At 46.7% G+C, this 17,342-nt stretch overlaps 1 protein-coding gene across 4 annotated transcripts in view; it reads left to right on the top strand.

The window, feature by feature from the left end:
* Positions 1-13,051, top strand: part of ELOVL5 (ELOVL fatty acid elongase 5) — an 84,761-nt gene extending 71,710 nt beyond the window's left edge. For all 4 annotated transcript variants that reach the window (XM_034991487.1, XM_034991488.1, XM_034991490.1 and 1 more), the window contains 5 exons: positions 4,072-4,149; positions 5,152-5,323; positions 7,026-7,150; positions 9,766-9,900; positions 11,196-13,051. In XM_034991487.1, coding sequence (XP_034847378.1) covers positions 4,072-4,149; positions 5,152-5,323; positions 7,026-7,150; positions 9,766-9,900; positions 11,196-11,339 — 654 coding nt within the window. In that variant the 3' untranslated portion in view covers positions 11,340-13,051. The remainder of the gene's footprint in view (positions 1-4,071; positions 4,150-5,151; positions 5,324-7,025; positions 7,151-9,765; positions 9,901-11,195) is intronic.
* The last annotated feature ends 4,291 nt before the right edge of the window (positions 13,052-17,342 follow it).

The raw sequence follows: 17,342 nt of genomic DNA, 5'->3' as shown, positions 1-17,342 counted from the left end.
GCCACAGTCCCCACCTGTGTGAGCTTCCCAAAGAGCTTAAAATAGACCCTTTAACAAAGGGTTGAAAGGGAGCATATGAGCAGGTAAACTATAAGCCATGGCAGGGTGAGCTTAGAGGAAGGACAGACTTCAGACTGGAGGCCCAAGTGAGCAATCATGAAGAAAAGAGGATTTTAGGGGCTCTTGGGTTGTCCATTTGGTGAAGCATCTGACTCTTGATTTTGGCCCAAGTCATGATCTCAGGGTTGTGAGATCATGCCCCATGTCAGGCTCTGTGCTCATCCAGGAGTCTGCTTGAGGATTCTCTCTCCCTCTTCCCACTCTCTCTCTTATCTCTGTACCTAAAATAAATAAATAAATATTTAAAAAACAAAAAATAGCTAAGCAAACTTCGAAGGATAGTTAGGATTTTAAGAGCTAGAGATGGAAGTACCTGGGTGTAGACAGCATTCCAGTTGAAAAGAATAAGCGAATGGTCACTGCTAACATTTGTTGTGTTTATCCTATGTACCAGGTTGGGTAGGGTAAGCATTTGTACACTCCAGCCATCTCATTTACTTTTCATGGCAGCCTGAAGAGGCGGGGTTGCTATTTTTATCCTATTTGGGGAGTGAAGAAACTGAGGTGTATAGAGAGGTGTACAGACCTTTGTCTAAGGTCACCTAGCTAAATGTGGGATGCTAGGAATTAAAGTCCTCCTGACTAGTGCCCAAACCTGTGCACTTTGCCCTTGGCCGCTGTACAGTGGGCAAGGAACGAAAGAGGGCCCATCTGACTGTAGGTCCGAGAGCAGTGGAAGACTGAATGCTGCACCTAGGGTTTGGGATTTGGTTCTAAAGGCACTGGGAGTCACTGAAGGGTCTTAAACACAGAATTCAGTGGTTGGCCCCAGTGGAAGTGCTGAGTGGCAGTGGTGCCCTGGGGGCTGTAGTTAGCCCCTCCTGGGAGAAGGGGACTGTGGGTTCAGGGCCCTGAAGCTGGATGAAAGCTTCTGGTTTGTGTACCTGTTTTAATGCTTCAGTTTGGGGGAAGTTCACCCCCCAAGAACCTGGAGTTCTTTAGTCTCCAGAGATGCTGGGTGTTTTAGATACACATGTCTTTTTTTTTTTTTTCCTATTATAGGAAGAGGGACAAATGGAATTTAAAAGTAATTAGCTTAAGGAGCAAAGCAATCCAACCTGGATGCCTTCTGAAAGACATTTTAAAAGAAAGGGATGTGTTCGTCCCCTCTGCTAGAGTTAACAGGTCCTTCCTCAATCTGTGCCTACCCTTGAGGTCAAGGTGCCTACAGGAATACAAGGAAGGATTAGCTCTATTCTTCCTCAGCTCCCTTGCCTGTCTCCTCCCCTACCAAGGTAGGCATTCATGAATGCAGTGATCTGTACCTCTGCACACACAACCAGCCATCCTGTTCTAAAATTGGCAAAAGCAAACCAACCCAGAGTGTCTCAGGACACAATAGACCAAAATATCTGGAAAACAGTGATGGTAGGTTCTAGAATTTTAAATTGACAAGATGTTAACATTTCAAAAAGCATGTCTAGTGAGGACAATCATGGTTAATAAGTTTTTAATTTTGCCAAGTAAGGCTATCGTTTTAAATAAAGGCATCTTTTAAATTGCATAAATTTATCTTCATGGAGCACTTTGCTGTGTTATCCTTTTTATCATTTGCAGTAGTCGTGTGAAAATTTTTTCAAGAACCGTTCATTCCCTTTCCGTAACCTCCAGCCACAGAAGATAATTCACTGGTTCCCTCATGGGGTAGAAGGAAGGGCGGGGAGACTCCAGTCTCTTCTCTCCACCTCAGGTCTTCTGAGGGCACACAAGCCTGCACCCCCAGCTCCCGATCCCACTTGAGGTTCAGGCTTTTTATCTCGATCCTTGGAACTCGGGATGGGTCTGCATGTGGGGTGCTTAACCTGCCGTGACTTGAGAGCAGAATATTGTCCAAAAGGACGACATACCTTCTAGTAAATTACCTTGCGGATGTTGGTCTTTCAAAGATAGTGAAGTATAGCATAGTTTGTGTGTGGTCTGTTTTTTAAAAGTCCTAACATAGGAATTGTAGAAAATTAGAACCTTTAGAGATCATTTAGTCCAACCTCACCTTTTTACATAAAAACACCCAGGGCCCGAGGAACTTAGCGAGCTCGCTTCAGATCTTGGGCCTCGGTGGACGGCAGCCTAACTCGTCCCGGCTCCCTGGCCTTCTGCTTCCTAATGCGAACTCTTCATCGAAAAACAATGCCTCCCCCATGTGTACTCCAAACGCCTGTGTTGGTCTTTGGCCTTGAAAACCATGTTAATGCTTAATACTTTTTAATGTATAGAAGATGACAAAGCCAGAAGGCAAACCACAGAAAGGAAGTTAGTAGAAGAAAAAGCAGTTTCTAAGAAGGGCATTCAGAGTGCAATTGCCATGCCCACTCTGGCATTTCTGAGGTCAAACTGGGTTCAAGTTTAACCGTTTGTCTTCAGGCCCTTGTAATCCCTTTGCTGCTTACCCAGCATGAAACCCGTGATTCCCATTCCTAGTTGCAGGTTGGAAGTACTTTAAGAGCTTTGTGAAGGCCCCTCAAGATTCTGGTTTCATGATCTGGGGCGAGGCCAGGCATTAGCAGGTTTTAGAAGCTCCCAGGTGGTCCTGTTACGTAACTAGAGTGGGAACCAAGGCTTTCAGCCGGTGGTTTGCAAACTTTAGCTGCGTCAAAGTCCCCTGTGAAACAGCCTGTTGCCACGCCTCTGGGCTTCGCGCTCAGAAATTTCTGATTCAGAAGGTCTAGGGTAGGGCTTGAGATTTTGTGTTTCTGACAAATTCCTGGGTGATTCTGATGCTGCTGGGTTGGGAACCACACTTTGGAAACCACAGTATTCCGTTTTCAAAAGCTCTGTGATTATGACTCTAAGGCCCTACCTTGATGGTCTACCCCTAGAGTTTTGATTCTGGGGTGGGCTCAAGAACTTCCATGTCTTAGAAGTTCCTATGTGGTGTTAATGGAGCTGGACTGGGGAACACACTTTGAGACCCAGGGTCAGTTTTTTATGTTGGATACCAGATGAGATCAGGCACAAGTCAGGCCACCTCAGAATTCTCCCCATTTATAGAGTGCCAATTGGCCCCCAGAGAGAAGGTCAACAGGAAAAATCAAGATCACCATAGGCTTTGGGAAGCAGGAAGCTACAGTTCACATGAACAAGGAATAGCACCTTGTCCTAGGTGTTTGTTTAGAAAATAGTGTGGACGTGCACAAGTGTTCTAAGTAAACCTTCCCTCTGGACTGTTACAATGGGTCCTTAAATCTCATCTAGGCCAGTTGTCCTCGCTATGGATAAATGAGGAAACCATAGAGAACTGGTGATACTGCAGGCCTGTAACCTAGAGCTTGCATACCCCCTGATTCTGGGGTCCTTTCTGTGACACTGCAGAGTTCTGCTTCCTGGGCCCAGCGGATGACACGGCAACAGGAGATAACGAAGGCGAGGCTGACTAAATCATTCAAGGTTTTACAGCAGTGATTCTTGGAGTGTGGTCTCTGGACCAGCAGCATCAGGATCATCTGGAAACTTGTTAGAAATATGAATTCTTGGACCCCACCCCAGGCCTATTGGATCAGAAACACTCCCCAGTGGTCCTGTTTTTACATGCCCCTGAGGGGATTCTGGTGGTACGCCATGCTCAAAGTTTGAGAAGTGCTGGTTTAGGGAAGGGCTGAATTTGTGAAGGTGTGATCTCCCTGGAGACTGCGTGTGGGACCGGAGCCTGCCATCAGGTTGGTCCGGGTCTTGGGACAGCCTAGGGAATGGAGAACTGTGGAGACTGCCAGCTTGGTAAGGCGGCACCCTGGAGTGACTGACTTCCAGGCCACTCCTCGTGAAATGGAGACTTCCTGGTGTTCACACTCCCCATCGTCATGCTTTTTGCTGAGGAGCAAAGACCAGACTTGCCTCAGCCAGCCCAAGGTCAATTGTCATAGATTGTGAAACAGATGAAGTTTAATTGAATAGGGCTTTCCATATTTCTGATCTTGTTGGTGATGGGCTTTTTCCTTTTTTATCCTTTTTTTTTAGTTAGTGAAAGGAGTATGGGAAGGCAGGTACAACTTCTTCTGTCAAGGCACTCGCAGCGCGGGAGAAGCAGATATGAAGGTATGGTCTCTCTTTTTTAAGTAGGTTTTTTTTTTTAATAAATTGTACAAAAGACAAAATGGTTCATATCCTCACTGCCCAAGATAATTCCTGTTGACATTTTAAAAAAAAATTTTTAAAAACCTATGTCCACATGGTATGAAAAGTTGAACAACATGAGAGATATAAGATGAAACTAAAGTTTCATTTAGTAAAAGTAACTCCTGTTAACAGTTTCTAGGAAAAGGCGCCTGGCTGGCTCAGTCGGTGGAGCGTGCAACTCTTAATCTCGGGATTGTGAGTTGGAGGCCCACATCGGGTGTAGAGATTACTTAAAAATAAAATCTTGAAAAAAAAATTTTTTTAGGTTTCCAGAAAAAAAAAAAAAAACTACATGCATTTGTCAGCATTCATATAAACAGGATCATAAGAATAACGTCTTAAATGCTGTAATCATTCCTTAAAGTGCTGAGGGTGGTCTTGAGATCCCGACTTCCACTCTGAGTGTTTTGTTCTAAATAAAAAGCTGCTGCTTTAAGTTCAGATGGGCAGTTGTTTCCTTAGAACTGTGTGACGTATTTAACTGGGCAGGGACCTGACACACAAAGTTCTGATTCCTTTTCTTCTTCGCCTTGTATCCTGGCACCTGCCCCCACGCCAGCCCCTGAAATCAGAAGCGCCTCTCGGGAGGGTTTTTTATACCGATGGCTTCACAGGTCCTTCCAAAGGGACTAGGCAGGCTTCAGGGGTTTTTTGAACCTTGATCCTCCTGTTTTTGTTAGTCTTGAAAGATGGCCGTGCTGCTTTTAAAACTTTCCCTGTCATCATTCCACACCCCCCCCCCCCCCCCCCCCGTATCCTTTGGTTAGAGACACTCTCAGAATGACCAGAGCTCCCAGCTGCTGAAGGACTTTAGGAGCCAGTGGGGTGCTCAGGCTTCAAGTGAACCTGGGATTCTGGGATGTTAGTAAAACACGTCCGGGGTGATGGTCCAGAGAAACATTGATGATCTCTTCCTCTTAGATTATCCGTGTCCTCTGGTGGTACTATTTCTCCAAGCTCATTGAATTCATGGACACCTTCTTCTTCATCTTACGGAAGAACAACCACCAGATCACAGTCCTGCACGTCTACCACCACGCCTCCATGCTGAACATATGGTGGTTTGTGATGAACTGGGTCCCCTGCGGCCACTGTAAGTCTTACATGGGGGGGGGGTTTGCTGGGGACAGGTGTGAGCAGAGAGGCTGAATTGAAACCAAGGCTTTTAGAGGAGGTGCTCTTTCTGTGGATTTCTAGGTCAAACACTGGAACTTTGTGTCCGAGTTGCTTTAATGATTGTTTGTGTGGCCTGTGCACTCAGTAAGCTGACGAAACCTATTTCTGGCTGACTTGGCAAGGTGAGGGAGATACCAAATCCCCAGCCTGGGGCTTATAGAGAAATAGGGACAGTGTCCTCTGTCATAGAGGGTAGGTGTTCTAGGTTATTTCTAGTCCTTGTTTCTCTACAATTTGGAAGATATTTGACTGAGAGGGGCAGGCCAGATAGATAGAACCACACCACTGAGAGAGTCCCAGGAAACAAGACTAATGATGAAACGCAGCTTTAGCTGAAGAGCACAGGAGGAAGTCTGCACATATGAGCCTGCCATGTTCCATGAAGCACAGTTAGCAGGGCATCTTCAATGGCAAGCACCGAAATTTGAAGTAAATTCCCAAAGACGGATGTGTGTCGTTTTTAGAAAGCTTATGGTCTGAGGTCTCTCATAATTTTCAGAGATTAAGTTGTCTCCTCTAGGTTTAGCTTGGGAGTTCTAACAAATGTCCTGATCAAAATTTCTGCCATCTAGCACTGACGAATATGAGAACCTCTGGGTCTGCTCATGTGGGTTTTTTCCCTAGGATTTTGCCCTGGATTAACCCGGCCCACCAAGATTCACACAGTCATAGAATTTTAGAACCAGAAAGGTGACTCACCAAACCCAGCTCCCTGTGGTTTGGGAGGAAACTTGAGATAGTAAAAGGTTTGGTAGCGCTCAGGTTACAGGCCCCGGCCCTCTCATGTTTTCTTCCCACCGTCACACCTCATGGCTCTGGATTATCTGACTTAACTTTATAATAGAAACAGTGTCTCTTTACATTTTCAAAGAACTCACAGGATGGCAGATTTTAACTAGCCGCACTGGGCCCAAGAGAAACAACCAGGACCTGGATGTGACTTGTCCAAGGTCACACAGTCAGTTACTGTGATAGCCAGAGGTAGAACCTCCCTCCCTGACCCCAGCCGTATGCACCTCCGACTGTGTGTGGGAGAACTGGCGAGCTCTGTCGGGTTGCCCGCTGTGGGGGAGGAGGACAGAGAGGCTAAAAAAAGAACTGGTGGTTCTACTGGAAATTCAAAGCATGCAATAAAAGAGGAGTCTTTTATCTCCAAGGAACTGGACTCTGGATTGTATTATTGAAAAAATATGTGGTCTCAGCCCTGCAGTCCTGGGGAATAATAAGGAGGCCGAGGCCTCCAAGACCTCTTCCAACTTCAGCAGGTGTGTTAGACAGCCAGCTTTGAACTTCCTGCCCATCAGCTATCTTCCCCAGGCCTGAAGCACTCGGCACATAAAGAAAAGCACCTTGCGCTGGGAGTTGATGGGGGGTCTGGCAACAAAGCTGTGAGGTGGTCTCCTGACTCTTATGTTAGATGCCTGCCTGGCAGCCCCAGCTGACCCTGGCCTTAAAGCATCCCAGTCTGCCTGCCCCAGTGGAAACGGAATTCCGAGTACTGGTTCACACAGTGCTTGCCAGCCCCTGTTTGAATGCATCTGTTTTTCAGATTTGAACAGAATCTTGTTATGTGTAAAACACTGATGCATTCTCCTTCCCAAATCCCCTCTGTTTTTCAGCTTACTTCGGTGCCACACTGAACAGCTTCATCCATGTCCTCATGTACTCGTACTACGGTCTGTCGTCCGTCCCTTCCGTGCGCCCATACCTCTGGTGGAAGAAGTATATCACTCAGGGGCAACTGGTAAGTGACTCAGCCTTTTGTCCAGGACTTGCTGCCTGGCAGACCCCTCTTCCTGGCTTTGTTCTTTAATAGTATCTAATATGTGCCTTTCCCACCCTTTCTCTTTTGATCCAATTAAACTACTTGCAACAGGCTGAGCAGAGAATTTTCTTTCAGTTGAGGAGGAAACTATGCCTGTGAGCACACAGCTAGTTGGGCTGTAGAATGAGGACAAGAAGCTGATTTCCTGACTTCAAGTTCAGTCCTTCGTCCTTAGTTTGTGCACAAAGTATGTGTTGCCTGTGTGTTTCCTAATTATAATCCAGAATCCAGAGTGACCACTGTGACCCGTGTTTCCGGGAGTTTTAGAAGGAGCTGTGGGGTAGCAGAGTCCCGGATGCTTGTAGCCATTAGGCAGCGAGGATGTCAGTAAGATAGGTGCCCGGTGACCTCTCAGCCCCCTGCAGCAAAGCACCTGTTGGCTAGGATGGCACCTGCTGTGCTTCCCGAGGTTGGCCGTGCCAGGGCCACCCAGCAGCTGTTGGCACCCAGTGATCATGTCCTACGTCCTTTCGGAAGCTTCCCTGAATTGTCAGGATATGACGGACGCCTGTTTCTCTCCCCTTGTGAATTCTTCCGTGAACTAATTACTATTACTACGGATGTGAAACACTGACCTTGGTTGAGTGTGCTCTGTGTCAGGCACTCATGCTAAGAAAGCAGGTTTACGTGGACTATTCCAGTAGCCGCATCTCATGTTGTTATCCCCACTCTATGGATGAGGACACTGAGGCAGTAGTCCAAAGCCAGCTGACTGAGGGGTTTAGGCAGTAAAGCCTTAGCCCTAGCCTTGCCTTATCAGCGTATTTCTCTAAAGAAACCAAGCTGATTCCAGTCTTTCCAAGTCAACTGTGATTTTTCAATATTTAAAAATAACAGTCTGGGAAAAAAAATCTGAGAAGATCCTCTGAGCTACTTACGTGTTTGACATTTCATTATCACCTCTTTGCCAGCTGCTCTCTAGTCCTTGTTAATTTTTTTCCACCCACCTGTGAGGCAGGAAAATTGTTCTCTAACCTTCTTGTTACACTTGAGAAGTGATGTGGAGATTGATTTATACCACACGGCTGTGGGCCTGCAAAAGCAGAATTTACAAGAACAGACTGGGGAAGTTGGTTTCCCATTAAGCTCTTCCCTTTGAGGTAGAAGATTGCACCCAGTTTGCCTAGATTTATTTTAAGCACCCCTCCTAGTTATTCCTTAGCTTAGAATACTTACCTTAAAAAAGAGAAGAAGGGGGGAAAAGAACAGTTCTACAGAGAAACCCTGGGGGCTGGGCCAGAAATCCAGTGGGCAGAACCCTTCCCCCCCTAGTATTGTTATTCCTCTTGAAGACTCACCCTTCAGTAGCCACACTTCATTTTAACACTTTTCCCCTGTTTCTCCAAGCAGTTGTTCTGTGATCTGTCATCCAAAAAAAAAAAAGATTTATTCATCAGAAATAATCTGGACTTAGCATTATATCTTGATAGAAGTTTAAATCTGTTGACCAGCCTTCTTCAAACCAAAAGGGCATATGGATAAGAAATAGGAAAAGTTGGGGCACCTGGGTGGCTCAGTCAGTTAAGCGTACGGCTCTTGGTTTCAGCTCAGGTCATGATCTCAGGGTTGTGGGGTCCAGCCCTGCGTTGGGCTCCATGCTCAGCGGGGGTTCTTTTTGAGAACTCTCTCCTGCTTCCTCTGCACCCCTCTCCCTGCTCACACTCTCTCTCAAATAAATAAATCTTTAAAAAAAAAAAAAAAGGGAGAAATAGGAATTGCACATCCCACAGCGACATCACTGGTTCTCTTTAAACATATACTCCAGGGACCCCTGGGTGGCTCAATCGTTAAGCGTCTGCCTTCGGCTCCTGGGATCGAGCCCTGCATCGGGCTCCCTGCTCGGCGGGAAGCCTGCTTCTCCCTCTCCCACTCCCCCTGCTTGTGTTCCCTCTCTCGCTGTGTCTCTCTCTGTCAAATAAATAAATAAAATTAAAAAAATAAAATAAAATAAACATATACTCCACACCCTTCCTTTCTCCCTTAAAAATATAAAGCATACAAAAAAATACTTTGCATCTCTATACAGGGTCCCTAAAGTTTGTGTGTTTGGGGAGGGTTAGATAAGTTTTCCTTTGTTCCCCAGCTTCCCTGAGCTGTACTAGCCCTGTAACATTCTGTGAAGTGTATGGCGTACTGATCAGGTGTGTGTAGGGATTGTGACAGTAAGCTCAGGTCACAGCCACAGTCGCTCTACCTAGCTATAGGGTTTTTCCTTACAATGAGAACTTTTAAGATCTACTCTCTGCAACTTTCATGTATACCATGTAGTATTGTTAACTCTTCTCGGAATTTTAGAGAAGGTGGTTTAAGTAGTAGGAAGCGGAGAAGAATGTATATGACAAAGGCTCATATATAGTTTAGGAGAACTTTATGCATAAATGTCTGCTTAGTGTTTGTGAAGGGACTTCGCCTCCAGAAGGGCCCGTGAGTGTTCGTTCACGGACTCGTCGTGCTGGATGGAGAGCCCATCTGGCGTGGCGCCCTGTCCATGGGCTGTGGCCGTGCTGCTCAGCTGTGGCCCTCTCTCCCACCAGCTGCAGTTTGTGCTGACAATCATCCAGACCAGCTGCGGGGTCCTCTGGCCGTGCACGTTCCCTCTTGGGTGGCTCTACTTCCAGATCGGATACATGATCTCTCTGATCACTCTCTTCACAAACTTCTACGTTCAGGTAAGTCTCACTCTTCCGTGGCAGTTGGGACTCGTGGCCTTTCCAGCAAAGGCCCTCCTCTGTTCGTTTAAGGGGGACGACCTGTAGAACCCCTGCTGCGTGCCAGGCAGCGGGCTCTAATTTAGTCACAGTGACAGGTCAGCCCCTACCTTTGGGAGGGGGACTACTGCCAACATAGGAGATGCTGAAGTCTGTCCCAAACTTCCGGGGTTCTAGACCTTTGGCAGGGGAGCTTGGGATTCATGTGGGAAAGCAGAGCTGTTCGGCAAGCTCCGTGGTGCTTTGCTCACAGCCTAGTGCAGACATGTGATGGGTGAGTTCCACCAGCAGGCCCACAGCCCTGCTGCCCTGAACTCTGGGGCTACATTAAATGTCCAAAGACATGTCCATCACAGCCCTCAGCTGTAGTTCTGTCACACCTCCACTGCTCAGGACTGGGGGCTCCGTTCATTCCCAAGTGCATGATGTAAGGTCAGTTTTACTCACAGAAGGGTCCAAGTGGGCCGATTATTCCCATGGGTCACTTTGCAGCTCCCCATTACCTCTGGATGAGGTGTGTTCCTGCTCCCGTGGGCAGTGCCTGGTTCTGGGCAGGCACCAGAGGTCAGGAGCCTGGGCAGAGGCCAGGGACGTGGCGGCAGTGAAGTCCAGTTGGTTGAGCAGCCACCTGGGGGCGTCACCACATTGCCATCCTTGTGCCCACCTGCACCTTAGGCCCCACACCCCTGGGTGTGGTGGCACGGTCGAGGGAGCTCCTGGACTGCCGCGCGGACGGTGTATGCCCTACCTTGGGACATTCATCAGGCGTGAGGGAGGCTACGGGATGGGACCCAACAAAACTGAAATCATACTATTTTAACTGCTTTGGCAGCGTAGCACTTTGTACATACGGGCCAAAGCAGTTGCTGAACTCACGGGCAAATTCTGAAGGTGAGAGATGTGAGTGATGGGGAGAGGTACCACAGAGGGGGGGAAACTGGTATGGCCATGTAGCCCCTATCCTCTGCCATCCAGATACAGAGAGGGCACAGCCAAGTGAAGGATAATTTGAATTTTCCACTTCGTTTGTAGAATAGCCCTTACATTGCAGCGCATTCCCCTGTGAACTTACCTCAGGCTACGCCTCAAAAGAGGAGTGATTGAAACCAGTGGCAAAAAATGTTCCCAGGGTTGCTTGATGGCGGACCTTACATCTCGGTGCCAGGAGTCTAGGCTTAGAGTTAGGGAAGCGGGGTGCCCCCCAACCCCCAGCAGAGCACCCAGTCACACGGCCCATCTGCCCTGATGCATTTCAGACTTACAACAAGAAGGGGGCCTCTCGGAGGAAAGAGCACCTGAAGGACCACCAGAACGGGTCCGTGGCTGCTGTGAACGGACACACCAACAGCTTTTCTTCCCTGGAAAACAACGTGAAGCCGAGGAAGCAACGGAAGGATTGACGCCGAAGAGTTGAAAAACCTCCAAAACCCATCGTCTGATTGTAAGCACAGTATGAGTTGTGCCCGATGCTTGTTAACAGCTGCTGTAACTAGTCCGGCCTACAATAGCGCGATTCATGTAGGACCTCTTTCATCAGTTCAAAACCCCTAGAAAATGTATACAGATTAGACACGTAGGCATAAGATTTTTAACATTTCTGGGCTCTCACCGACCACTGCGCTAAACTGTGGAGGGCGTATTATTGTAGTATACAACACTGCTGTTGCCTTATTAGTTATAACATGATAGGTGCTGAATTGTGATTCACAGTTTAAAAACACTGTAATCCACACTTTTTTTTTTACTGTAGATCATGCATGTGATTGTAAATTTGTACAATGTTGTTACAGTAGACAAACACACATGCCTTAAAATTTAAAAAGCAGGGCCCAAAGCTTATTAATTTAAATTAGGTATGTTTCAAGTTTTTATTCGTTTTTAATAGCTCTGTTCAGAAAAAAATCAAAGACCGTGATTTATGAAACTAGCGTGTGACACATAATTTCAAGTGACTTGTACGTGTGAAATCAGAAACGGCACCTTCAGTTTTATAATATTGGCTTTAAATCAGGCAGGCTCAAATCTAGTGGAAGGTCAGTTTAACTTTTTAACAGATCTTATTTTTTTATTTTGAGTGCCATTATTGATAATGTAAGGGGGGGGCTCTAAAGCAGTCTTGATGAAACCTAAATATATATTCTTTGTCTTCAAGATTTTGGAAAGTATGTAGGATGAGTAGGACATTTAAAATTTCTGAAGTGCTAAGTGTTTTTATACAGGAAACAAGGCCCACTTTGCTTTCCACTCGTGAAAGAGAGGATGTATACTTTTCAAAAGAGATAATTGAATATTTACCATTTGGCAGAATTCCATAGATGAGCAATGGGTCCAAATTTGGACTGGTTTCTGTACTGCTCTCTGTTTTGACACAAACTTCTTTTAAAATGTGCCTAGCTTATAAAAATGAATGAAGGGGGAAAAAGGGACCTTAAAAAAAATTTAAGGTAAAATTAAACAGATAGCTACAATGTAAGAGAACTGGGAAATTGCATAGAGATCATTTGTTTAGTGTAAATCTAATAGTACCTGTAATTTTCTTTTTCTGCTTAGGATCTAAAGACCTGTGTAGAACTGCTTATTTAAAAATGAGACTGCTTATCATAAAATCATGTCTCTCACCCTGGAGGCAGTGGTCAAACAGATAAGGACTATTGTGCGTGTCATTTTAAAGTGTTGGAATTTAGTCTCTGAATACCTTCTCCACTGGGAGAAAAAACAGTCATTGAACCACTCGTGACACATCTTAGAAGGTCATTGACAATGTATAAACTAATTGTTGGTTTGATATTTATGTAAATATCAGTTTACCATGCTTTAATTTTGCACATTCATATTACAGGGAGCTGATTGGTTCTCTTATTAGTTTTGCGGGTTTTCTGTTTGGAGGGAGTCACAGCATCTGTTTACATTTACCTTATCAAATCTAGAATGTGTATATTTGTAAATGTATGTCTTCCTAGGTACTAGTTTGCAAATGTCTTTACATATTTCAATACAGAAACTATAACATTCAGTAGTGTGCTGTCGAAGTGTGCTTTAGCTCATCTGAATATACCCACACTGTTAAATAATGTCTAAACATTAATCATTAAAACGTTTTTGATTACCTGTGCTCATGTGTTTATAATGTTACTGTTTATATGCTGCCAATTCGGACAGGCAGGAGAAAAATCCACTCTCTCCACCTTCTAGGAACTCCCCCCAGTGCTCGCTTCGGCAGCACATATACTAAAATTGGAACTCACCCCAATAGATGTAGGTAATTCAATTGGAAAGGGTATTCTGTAGCTCAGCTCACATGAGGAGGGACCCCCACAGAGTAAAACATGGTGGTGGTTCCACCCTAATTGTTTCCTCTCTGCCTTTTTCTGGCGCCCCAGCCAAAGGTCCCGGCTTTCCAAACATACTCCTTCTTCCTCTTTTCTTCCCCCCACCCCTCCCCCCACACACACACCTTCAGGCTGTTAGTTGCTTTCCTTTCCTAGGTCTAGACCAGAGGTCTGTAAAAAGCCAGATAGTACGTGTTTTAGGCTTTGCAGTCCCTACAGTCTCTACCCCACTTTCGACTGTGCCATTGTCAAGTGCAAATCAGCCATAGACCATATGTGTATGGATGGGCATGGCTGGGTTCCAATAAAGCTTTACTCACAAAACAGAAGGGCTGTAGCCATAATTTGCTGACCCTTCTCTAGAGTAACGGGAGCCCACCTTATTCCCAAAGCTCTACCACTTTCTTTGCCAAAGATTGTTTTCTGCCCCCCCCCTCCCCCAGCCTGCCACAGTCCGACTTACAGGTCCAACCACGTATGCATGAGCCATGACCTGAATGGCCCCCGTCTTTCCATCTCCTGCATAACACGTGGTCCCCAGTGTAGGCTGGATCTTACCTTTTGAGTGCCTTCTAATTTGTCAGTATCACCTTAAAAATGTCATGTGAAACTGCATTTAATTTTGGGGATACTGTCTGAAAAGTACAGAGGACTCCTGGGGTTTTGGTGGTGATAGTTAGTCATATACTTGCCCTTCCCTCCAAGTCCAGCACATATTGAAAAAACAGGACCTAAAAAAAAGAAAGAAAAAACAGGACCTAGAAATCAGATAAATGAAAATCAAAACAGTTCATCTCTTACTGGAAAGACTGGATTGGTGATGCTAATACCACAACGGGGTTTATTACCCTGGCCAATAACCCTATTGACGCAAACTGACCAGGGCTGGCCCTCGCACACCAGTGGTTTGTGGCGTTTGTTGGTCTGGTGATGAACTGGTTATTCAAATATTTTGATTATCAGCCCAGTAATGGACCCACCATAAACTACAAGGTCCCCTTGCAGTGTCGTATTCTGTCCTGATGACGTTGCCGTGCCAGGAAAATATACTCACTGTATCTCCCCATCTTGGCAACCAGAAGGTCACCCTCCTCCTCTCAGAGAAATAAGTGGGTCGAGGGCAGAGCAAGGCCAGATGCGTTCCCATCCTTCTCGCCCTCTTACAGGGAAGCGGAAGGGCAGGTTGGCCCCCCTGTATGGGAAGGGCAGGGTTCACATCTCCCCTCTTTTTAGCAGCCTTACCATGCATGCGGAAAGGCACTGTAGCCTAATGCGAAAAGCACAACCTGGGGGCCTGGTTGCCTGGTTGGACTTCTACCTGTGTAACTTGCGGGCAAATACAGGACAGAAGCCCTTGGAGGCACATCAAGCGCAGAGTAAAGTCTCAGTGTTAGCTATCGCCTTCAAGATTATGTTCTGTTCAGGGGCGCCTGGGTGGCCCAGTCGGTTGAGCGACTGCCTTCGGCTCAGGTCATGATCCCGGAGTCCCGGGATCGAGTCCCACATCGGGCTCCCTGCTCGGCGGGGAGTCTGCTTCTCCCTCTGACCCTACCCCCTCTCATGTGCTCTCTCCCTCTCATTCTCTCTCTCTCAAATAAATAAATAAATCTTAAAAGAAAAAAAAAAAAAAGATTATGTTCTGTTCAGGGGCGCCTGGGTGGCTCAGTCGGTTGAGCGACTGCCTTCGGCTCAGGTCATGATCCTGGAGTCCCGGGATCGAGTCCCGCATCGGGCTCCCTGCTCGGCGAGGAGCCTGCTTCTCCCCCCTCTCATGTACTCTCTCTCATTCTCGCTCTCTCAAATAAATAAATAAATCTTAAAAAAAAAAAAAAAAAAAAAAAGATTATGTTCTGTTCAATCCACCCCACTGGTCTCTTAAAACTCTCAGCTATTGTTTCGTTATTTCCTGGGTTGGCTGCTGTAGTAATCCTATCAAGAAAAACAAAAAAGGAGGTTACTTTGGTGTGACACGACGTTGAATCAAGAGCTGGAAAGAAACCAGCAGTTGTTAGCAGTCAGAATGTTTATCGTCTGTATCATTCCAGATTTTGCCAGCGTTTTACATGAAGTTCACCATTCTGGAGTTTCTAGAAGCTACTTTATTTCCCCCTTGGGAAGGTAGGGCAGTGCTTCTCAGGATCTGGTCCTCTGTTGTTCATGGTTTCTCCCGAGTCCTGACAGCAGTCCTGCCATGTGATCTGCTTTGAAACAGGTGTCTCCCACTATCCCCACATCAGTCTTAGACTTCAAGTACTAAGCAGGTGTTTCTCTGCACTCTCAATTTGGAAGATCCTGCCCTCATTGGAGAAAACAGGACCAAGATAGTGGTTACCTTAGTCGTTTGCTCTCTGCTTTCATAGCACTAGTTCTCATTCTAGACACCAACTTAAAGCGCATTTTTTGTCATCTTTGACATTTTTGTGAGCTTCATTCCCTATTTTCCAGCATAGGGATGGCACTCACCCAAAGGGAGAAATTTCCCCGGGACCGATTTTTGCTGTCGTTTTCGAATGATGTCTGGCCCCGGCCTGTGGTCTAAGGTTGTGGCAGATGGCTCAGGCTCTGCGGTGGACGTTGTAGGGACAAGCAGGGTGGAGCCCTGTGCCTGATGAGGTAGTGATGGCAGAGAACCAATCACACGGTCGTCAGGGGTTGTCCCCTTTTTCGGATCGTCCAGACTCTCATGAATGGTGCTTACTGCCCCCTCTGTTGCCCGTTCGTGTTCTTGTGTTGACCAGACCTCTGAAGAATGTTACCTGGCTCACCGGGAGAGTGCTTGGTACGCAGGGATCTGTGAGATAAGGCTTCCGTTCCTAAAGGAGCCTCTGTTAGCTTGGGATCAGACACCCACACAGATGATTTCACAGGGGGCTCTGTGGTGAGTTCCGTGAGGTGGATGTACCCAACTACTGTGATAGTCCACGGAGAGAGAACTCTTCTAGCAGAGTGACCGAGAAGCGCTCTGGGAGGGTGGGGGCTCCATCCGAGCCTTCGCGGACCATCGAGATTTCAGGAGGTGGTGACAGGGTCATCTGGGAGACAGCGTTGCGTCTGTAGGAAAGTACTGGAGTCCATGGCTGACGCGGCTAAAGGGCACTGCTGATGGAACCAGTGGCTGTGTGAGAGAAAGTGCTTATTCTTCCAGTGAGGTCAAGGGTGAAGAGGGTGGAATTTGGGTGTTCCCATGGATGAAATGTGTAGCATGTGGCTAAGAGCTCCCAGGGGGAGGTAGTAACTAGGCCTTCTAAGGATTATCCCTCACTATGCCTCCTGCCCACCTGCCCTCCTGCTCTCCCTTACCAGCACTGAGGAGGAGCCCGAAGTGCTTGTAAGGAGCCTTGGGACTCACCTGTTAGTTAGAAACCTATGGAAGGGCGCCTGGGTGGCTCAGTTGGTTAAGCGACTGCCTTCGGCTCAGGTCATGATCCTGGAGTCCAGGGATCGAGTCCCGCATCGGGCTCCCTGCTCGGCAGGGAGTCTGCTTCTCCCTCTGACCCTCCCCCCTCTCATGTGCTCTCTCTCTCTCATTCTCTCTTTCAAATAAATAAATAAAATAAAATCTTTAAAAAAAAAAAAAAAGAAACCTATGGGAGTCTGTCGAGCAGATTCAAAGGGGGCCTCCGCCCTTGTGAAAAGTCCTTCTAGCCAAAGAACTGGCATTTGAAGTCTGAAAACTTGGGATACCTAAAGGAATGGACCACAGGCGGGATTCCATGTTGGCTTGGAAACAAATTCTTAAGTGATTATGTCAGCACATATTACGACTGGCATTCTATGTTCAAATAACAAGCATAGATGAGGGTTTCCTGTGACTGATGAACGTGACGATGTTTCAGCCAAGCTAGCACTTTCCAGCAATTTGTATGCCCTCCCCTTGACAGTGTTCCCAGTGAAACAGGTACCTATTGGGAACAAACCATCAAAACCAGGTTCCCACAACCTCATGCCCTCCTGCACCCCCTCATGAAGTGCTCCGGCTGGTGGTCCTTTGTAAGCCTATGTGATCAGGCGTGTCAGAGCCCCTCCTGCCTGCCCAGGGGTGCCCTCTGCTTTCGGGGCGCTGGGTAAAACGGA

This window comes from Mirounga leonina, unplaced genomic scaffold (assembly GCF_011800145.1).
Source record: "Mirounga leonina isolate KUSES-001 unplaced genomic scaffold, KU_Mleo_1.0 Mir_53, whole genome shotgun sequence".
NCBI classification, from domain to species: Eukaryota; Metazoa; Chordata; class Mammalia; order Carnivora; family Phocidae; genus Mirounga; species Mirounga leonina.
Note: the sequence above shows the minus strand (reverse complement) of the source record. Positions and strands in the feature narration are given on the sequence as shown.